General features: G+C 28.8%; 1 protein-coding gene across 1 annotated transcript; it reads left to right on the plus strand.

Moving 5' to 3' along the window:
* Nucleotides 1–1397: 1397 nt before the first annotated feature.
* Nucleotides 1398–7172, plus strand: LOC119668278 (peroxisome biogenesis factor 1). The gene is made up of 12 exons (XM_038077733.1): nt 1398–1737; nt 1924–2044; nt 2341–2444; nt 3488–3602; nt 3810–4835; nt 4896–5011; nt 5098–5554; nt 5611–5807; nt 5872–6071; nt 6143–6566; nt 6685–6788; nt 6856–7172. Exons 1-12 carry the CDS (start codon nt 1645–1647, stop codon nt 6923–6925), a joined length of 3027 nt encoding a protein of 1008 aa, XP_037933661.1. The 5' UTR covers nt 1398–1644; the 3' UTR covers nt 6926–7172.
* The last annotated feature ends 606 nt before the right edge of the window (nt 7173–7778 follow it).

The following is a 7778-nucleotide window of genomic DNA, read 5'->3' on the forward strand; positions in this document are numbered from 1 at the left end:
AAACAAAATTAAAAAATTTCATAAATTTGAAAATTGGAAAAAAAGAAAAAATCCCAGTATTTTATTTTGAAATTTTACACATTCTCACCAGTCCTTTTAATTCTGTAATCATTTACATTTTCAATTTATATTAAATATTTATTTTTATACAAGATGTGATTTGCTTGAGTTATGTGCACATATGTAAGATTTGCTATTTGTCAAAACATAACAGTTGACAGATTGCAATAATGATGCGATGCTAAAGTCTCATGCCAGCATGCATTTTTTGGCATACTTGCGAGCCACCGAAAAGGCCTAAAAATTATACTTACATGTCATTGTATTTTAGGTATCCATGCTAGGAGACTAAATTTCACAGTCGTGGAGAGGACGATGAAAGTATCTCACATTCGCAGCATCGCTATAATACTTTAGGGGATTTCTTTTTCGAGGATCTTGGCAAACTACAGGACTTCTCTCTTAATAACATTATAAGCTTAGCCAAAGATTCTAAGTGATTTTAAATCTTGAGTTTTTTAATAATACGGTAGCACAATGTGCCTATAGGCCTAAGTGAATCCCTTCCCTAACCTGACCTTGTTGTGCATATTTCAATTTGTATTTTATTGTGAAAAATTATTTGTAATTATATATAATAGTTCTATTCTACGACCTACTTGTAATAAAACTCAAGTAAAACACAAGTAAAGTGCAAACTGAAAGCGTAACACAAATAAGTGTCAAATTATGCTCTTTACACAGATTTTTATGGAGCTTTGTGTAAAGTCTAGTGAGAACATTAATGCCAAAAACAAATTAAAATGAATTTTAATTCATTCCAAAACAGCTGATGCACACATTTCACAAATTTTAATTGAAATAAAATGAACGAGTAAAGTCTCTGTAGCAAGGTCAAATTTCAACAGGGAGGTTACGCTCTCTCAGATGCTCTCATTTACTCGAAAATTTGATAGTGGAACGCGCTTGTGTATGCATAGACCTAATAATAATAAAATGTATTACAATTAATGACATGTATTACGGCCGTGTGCCAGTTCGAGTAAATTTCTTAGGGATTTTTTGCACTGCGCTTATGTTTAAATTTGGTTATTTATTTTTTGCAATTATTTATTATTTTTGGTTAAAAGTTTTCAAATTTATTTATTTATTTATTAAACATAACACCTAATTTACCTAATTTTTATCGAATTTACCCAAAATTCTGGTAAATACCAACATTTGCTGCCATACCGACATAATTTACTATTGCCCTCAATTTACCATCAATTTACTTGTAGTCGCACACGGCCTACAATACAAGTTTTTTATAGCATATTTATCTTAAACTATTATTTGAGTTGATCTGGTAGCACCATTTGAATAAGAAGTTTAAATGAATTTGCAGTACAATAAATTTACTATTGACAAATGCTCAGTACGTTCGTGGTGTTCGCGGTTACGCATAATTTGTTTAAAGAGATTTGTCAATACTTTTTTTATTTATAATATTGAAAAGCTAAAGAACTTTTTAAAAGTGTCAATGCATTTAGTATATGTAATTGCGGCAAACTGTAAAGAGAGGTGTACTGGCTGAACTTCTATTATTATATATAGAACGAGTGTTCGAGTGTTTAAAATAAATTTAAGAAATTTATAAATAAAATGTTTAAAAGAACATTTAAAGTAGTTTTCCGTCCAATTAAAAACAATTTTCTACTCCTGCCTCCAAGCTATTACAACGTTGTCTCCACCTATGTAAGTATTCAATAATTAGCGCGTTACGCATATGAACTTTAATACTCAAGTTAAATCTGATTAGATTAAGAGAATGTTTCTCAGGTAAATAGTATTTGATGATGATTGACTTGTGCTTAAAATAGTTTTATTGACCTTTTATCTTACCAACATATATATATATATATAATTTTTTTTTATATGTAGGACACTGGTTGCGTTACTTTACAGTACAATGCACACACACATTACGCCTCTTGGGCACCTCATGCGGGTGTGATCAAAGACACAGAAATTGGGATCAATGCCAGGGTTGCGAAGGAAATTGGTAAGAATATTTATAATATATTTTATTCATAAATTCTTAAATACAACAACTACAACAAACATCACAGATTGATATATTTAAATGAGATTACGTCTTTAGTAGCATCAAACAAATGCTTTCAATATGAAAATCAAATTGGCGTGCCGTCAAATTTGTTTACTTGTAAATATTTTGAAATATTAAAATTTATTTCATTAAATTTCTGATTTATTTTTAATTATGTGAATTGTTTATAAATCACATTGTATGTCTTTTAATTACAACGGACATTTATTTTAAATATTATTTCTCTCTAGGTTTAAATGAAAACGATTTAGTAAAGTGTGCATTGATCGCTGACGTCATGAATTTACGAAATGTTTACGTTACACCGGTCAGTGCGAAGGATTGGGAAATTATTGTAAGTTAACTAATTAATATTTCAATAAAGTTTTATCACATTTTATAGATATATTTAAACTATAGTAATTGTAACCAGACATTCAGATTATATCGTGACAGACTAGCTTTTTGATATGGTGTTTAGCTTTCCAACGTTTGAAATTTTTTTTTGATTTTTTTGACTTTGATATGTTTGCAACTTTTTATAACGTATTCACAAAATATTGGCCCGTGCGACTCGTGAAGTAACATTAGCATGACTTTTTCCGTATTACGTTCCTAGATTTTAGGTTCTACACATAAAAAAGAATATATAAATCATGCAACAAATAATGCCTCTACTAACAGAGAATAGTATTAGAATTTAAGAATTAAAAATTAAAAAAAATATGATTAATTAATTCAATTATTCTACAGCTGGTTTATGGTTTCTTTCTAAGATAAACACGGCAACTGAATTTGTTAATAAAACTCACAGCCAGTTAACAAAACTCCAGAAAAATGTGTGAATATAAAAGTCAAGTACGACTTTGGATCAGTTGGTTAAGGAGCACTGATTCTGAGTTTCAAATTTGGTAGGGCACGAGTTTGATTCCTGGTACTTGGTACTAGTACTAGTTCACTACTGTTCGAAAAATTTCTTTATAACGTATTTAATTAAATTAAATTAAATTAATTTTAATTAAATTAAATTAATTTTAATTAAATTAAATTAATTTTAATTAAATTAAATTAATTTTAATTAAATTAAATTAATTTTATTTAAATTAAATTCATTTAAAATAAATTAAATTAAATTAATTTTAAATAAATTAAATTAATTTTAATAGAATTAAATTAATTTTAATAGAATTAAATTAATTTTAATAGAATTAAATTAAATCAAATAATTGTTTTTAAATATTTTGTTGTTTTTTCAAATATTTGTATATATCATTTAATTATATAAAGATTTGCTCTATTTCAAAATGTATCGCATTCAGTCAATAAAAACCTGGTTACTATAATTATAGTTTATTATATATAATTCTAAAATATGCAATAATATTTTGTCATTTCTAGGAATTGAGCAGTGAAAAAATATCGCTTAGCGTACTGGAGCAAACTCGTATTGTCAATTCAAGTCAAATTCTAATTATTTGGATAAATAAATCAATGCAAGTTGCATTGACAGTTGGTAAGTAGTACACAATAATAGGTCTGTTCCACCAGTTACTCAAAGCAAAATTCCAGTAAAACTTCATTAAAACTCAAATTGTTATGTTCTTGAAGATTTTCTAACGAAACACGTTTTTATATAGTCGGAACTAACCGCAGTCTATTGGTGGCACAGACCTAAAATTGGATTATGTTTTTCTTGGTAATATTTTGTATAAAATCTTAGATCGCTTGAGGCCTAGTTTGAATTATGGTCGTATAGATCATAATACAGAATTAATTATTGCTCCAAATATCTACAAAGGCATAAGTAATGGTGCAGTTAATGGATCGTTATCAAATGGAGACGTGTCTGATAGTACTAATAAACTCCTTAAAAGTCGCACTGCATCACAAATAAGTGGAACTGATAATTCTAGTATAGCACGTTCTACAACTGTTAGTAACGTTAAAAAGTTGACTCGTTCAGAATCATTAGCAAAAGTGAATCGGCGTGATAGAATGGAACGTTTACTAAAGGATTTGTGTCGAGAGAGTTCCACTACATTTGAATTTCGTGTCATAGCAGGCGAATGGCAAGAAAATGCACAAATTTCTGATGTTTATGTTAATAAGTCAAATTGGCCAAAATTGTTGGAAATGAATAATATTTATTTATTGCGCACACCTGGTGAAAAAGAATTTTATGTTAAAGTTCGTGTTGTGGGGGAATCGAATATAGCCAAATCGACTCATCCGAATATTGAGTTAAATGTTAATTTGATGAAATTGTTGAATTTAAAAGAACTGGAAAAGGTTGTCCTAAAACCAAAATCAATGGTATTAAATTTTGTTGAAAAAATTGAATTATTTGCCCATAAAAAAACGCATTATAAAATTGTTGAAAATGCTTTTAAACGTTATGTTATAGCAAAAACAAATACTGCGCCAATGCTAATAAATCAGGATGAAGTTGTACGTTTGGAAGAAGATTTGTATGTAACAATTGGCATAATACCCGAGCATTTTCGTTATTGCGTCATCGATTCGCAAATTTTAAAAGAAAGTAAAATTTATGCAGCCGATTTGGTGCGTAAAGTGGACGATGTTATTGATGTGACGCCTAATATCGATTCGCCCATATCTATAAAGGACCTCATCAAGCTGCCACAATTTGACAGTATCCTGGAACAGTTAACTGGAGAATTGAAAATTAATTTATGCCTTAATGAAGAGAATGCAGTATTGAGACAAGGAAATATACTGATAGCGGGTATGTATTAAATTAAGTATTTCTAATTGACTGATTTAATATATATTTATCGATTAACAGGTGCCTCTGGTACTGGCAAAACTATTTTAGTTGAAAGAATTTTAGATGAATTAATACGAAAACCATATTATTGCTTTTTCGATATATTTTATTGTTCGCGTAGCAAAGGTCGAAAGGTACTTTAACAAAATTAACTTAAGTATATTTTTTAATTAATAATAATATTTTTGGTATTTTTTTTGTTTTTTTATGTTATCTATAGCCTGAGTCTATTCAAAAAGATTTACGATCGATGTTCACCACTTGTTTGCAAAATGCTCCTTCCATTGTGGTATTGGAAAATCTGGATGTACTTGCTCATTCAACAGGCGATCAAGCTACGCAGGATGGAGAATATTTTAATCGTATTGCAGATACAGTAAATCAGTTAATTGTACAATATACAAGCAATAATCCTGTAGCAGTTATAGCAACTGTAAGTGATTTGCAATCAATAAATAAAAGATTATATTCTCCGCGTGGAAGTCATCTGTTTCAAAATGTTACGAAGCTACCAAATTTGGAAAAAGAGGGACGAGAACTTATAATTGAAGAGCTATGTAGTCACATAGAATCGGAAAAATTAGATTTTAATAAATTTGCTAACCTAACTGAAGGCTACAATAAGGGTGATTTAGTACAACTAGTAGAACGTGCAATATTCTATGCTTATCGAATAAGTATGAATTTAGTTGAATTGTATGTTTTTAAAATTTGAATATATAATCTATTTTAGGTAAAAATAATCCGATTTTGACAAACGAACATTTAACAAACTCCTTAAAGAATACCAATTCATATTGTCTACAAGGCATTGAAAGTCATCAAAAGCTTAACGACGAAGAGGAACAAGATGAAATGACTGTGGAAGAAATCCCTGGTTTAGAAACTGTAGTTTCAGTTTTAGAAGAAGTAATAATGTGGCCATCAAGGGTATGTATTAAAAAATTTAGTACACATATGATATAAGTATAAATAATTTCAATTTTCTTTTAAGTATCCTACTATATTTAATGCATCACCCTTACGCAATCAAGCTGGTGTTCTTTTGTATGGACCACCTGGAACAGGCAAAACATTTTTTGTTTCAAAAATGGCTCAGTCTTGGAATTTACGTATTATTTCGGTAAAAGGGCCTGAATTGCTAGCAAAGTATATTGGGCAGAGTGAAGAAAATGTGAGAAATTTATTTAATAGGTATATACAAATATATTAAATTTATAAATAGATCTAACAGTAAATATTATTTATAAAACTACAACTTTTAGAGCACGCAGCGCCAAGCCGTGTCTACTGTTCTTTGATGAATTTGACAGTTTAGCACCAAAACGTGGACATGATTCCACAGGCGTTACTGATCGTGTTGTAAATCAATTACTAACTGAACTTGATGGTGTTGAAGGACTTCAAGGTGTAACAGTTGTTGCAGCTACATCACGTCCAGAGCTATTAGACCCTGCCTTGCTTCGTTCTGGTCGTATTGATCGTTTAGTAGAATGTGGATTACCTGATGCGATGGCGAGAGTACGCATATTCGAGTCATTGTCGTCTACATTAAATTTAGATTCTTCCGTTGACTTTGAATATTTTGGTTCTAAGACTCAGAATTATACTGGAGCTGATATACAAAGTATATTAACATCTGCTAATATGATTGCGGTTAAAGAAGCAATTGCAAAATATGGACATGAGGTAATAATAACCGTTTTCATTATAGCTTTTGATAGTTGTTAGATTAGTTAAATTACTCAAATATAGAGTTACAGTATATTATGTAAATAAATAATACATGTACCTTTTTTACTTCTAGAAACTACCTGCCAAAATATTTATCACACAAAAACATTTAAGTGATTCATTTCTTACAACGCGACCATCATTAAGTTCATCCGATATAGCCAAATATCAAAAAACGTAATATTTTAAAAATATTGTATTTTTTAATACATTAAAAGATTTTGTTTTTATTTTCGCAATACAGTTACGCACGGTTTACTAACAAAGAGAAGGGATCCAGGGATTTTGTCGCAAAGCGCGCTACATTGGCGTAGTTTGATATATTATGGTTTAATTTAAGGAACGAATTTGTAAATATTATTATGGTAAAAAAGAAGTAAAGGTTAATGGAATCAATAAATAAAATTTTATTTCAAATTTGTGAAATTTTTGCTCACAAGTTTTTGGGTTGCCTTACAATTTTTTTTATAAATGTTGTAAACAGATTTTTATATATAGTACATAGTACATATTAAGGTAGCAAGCAATTAATGAATTCTAAATTGTTTTTTTGTTCACATATACACATATGACAAATAAAATTTAATTTGAATTAAAGCATATTCATATAAAAAGTAATACAAAACAGCATTTTTGTACTTTTAATATTACTAAGAAATACAAAGGAAGGCACATTATATGTAAATGCACTAGTCAATTTGTTTACTGAAGTTTATTTTTTGTGTAATAATAGAAAGAATAGTTCTTCCAGATGGTCTACGGTTTCAGCTGCTTAGCTCTGAAAACAGGGAGTCAAAAAATAAATAATAAATAATATTTAAATAAAATTTGTACAATTATACATAATTCAGTTTTGATTTACACTCAAACTTTTACAAAATATTTTCGAAAAAATGATTTTTCTGATATGTTAATAAAACCCATTATTTTGGTAAATTTGGAAAACGGCGAATAACTAATATTTTTATTCGATCTTTATGTTAAACCATCCAAAATGTTTTTATTAAAACAGTCTAACATCAATCAAAAAAAATTTTTTTTTTGCGAGCGTCCCATCACATTGAAAAACGAAAAAGTTGAATAAAGTGTAAAATAAAATATTTTTTATCTGCACATTTTTAATTACCATATAGTAGTTAAACCAATTAAGGTACATTAACGTTATGT

Source organism: Teleopsis dalmanni, chromosome 1 (genome assembly GCF_002237135.1).
Source record: "Teleopsis dalmanni isolate 2A chromosome 1, ASM223713v2, whole genome shotgun sequence".
Classification (NCBI taxonomy): Eukaryota; Metazoa; Arthropoda; class Insecta; order Diptera; family Diopsidae; genus Teleopsis; species Teleopsis dalmanni.

Bases quoted from the DNA above. Each gene is read 5' to 3' on its own strand.
- LOC119668278 (XM_038077733.1), top strand. From the start codon at position 1,645: ATGTTTAAAAGAACATTTAAAGTAGTTTTCCGTCCAATTAAAAACAAT. The intron at 2,445-3,487 runs GTAAGTTAACTA...TGTCATTTCTAG, and splicing joins CGAAGGATTGGGAAATTATT to GAATTGAGCAGTGAAAAAAT. The intron at 5,808-5,871 runs GTATGTATTAAA...TTTTCTTTTAAG, and splicing joins TAATAATGTGGCCATCAAGG to TATCCTACTATATTTAATGC.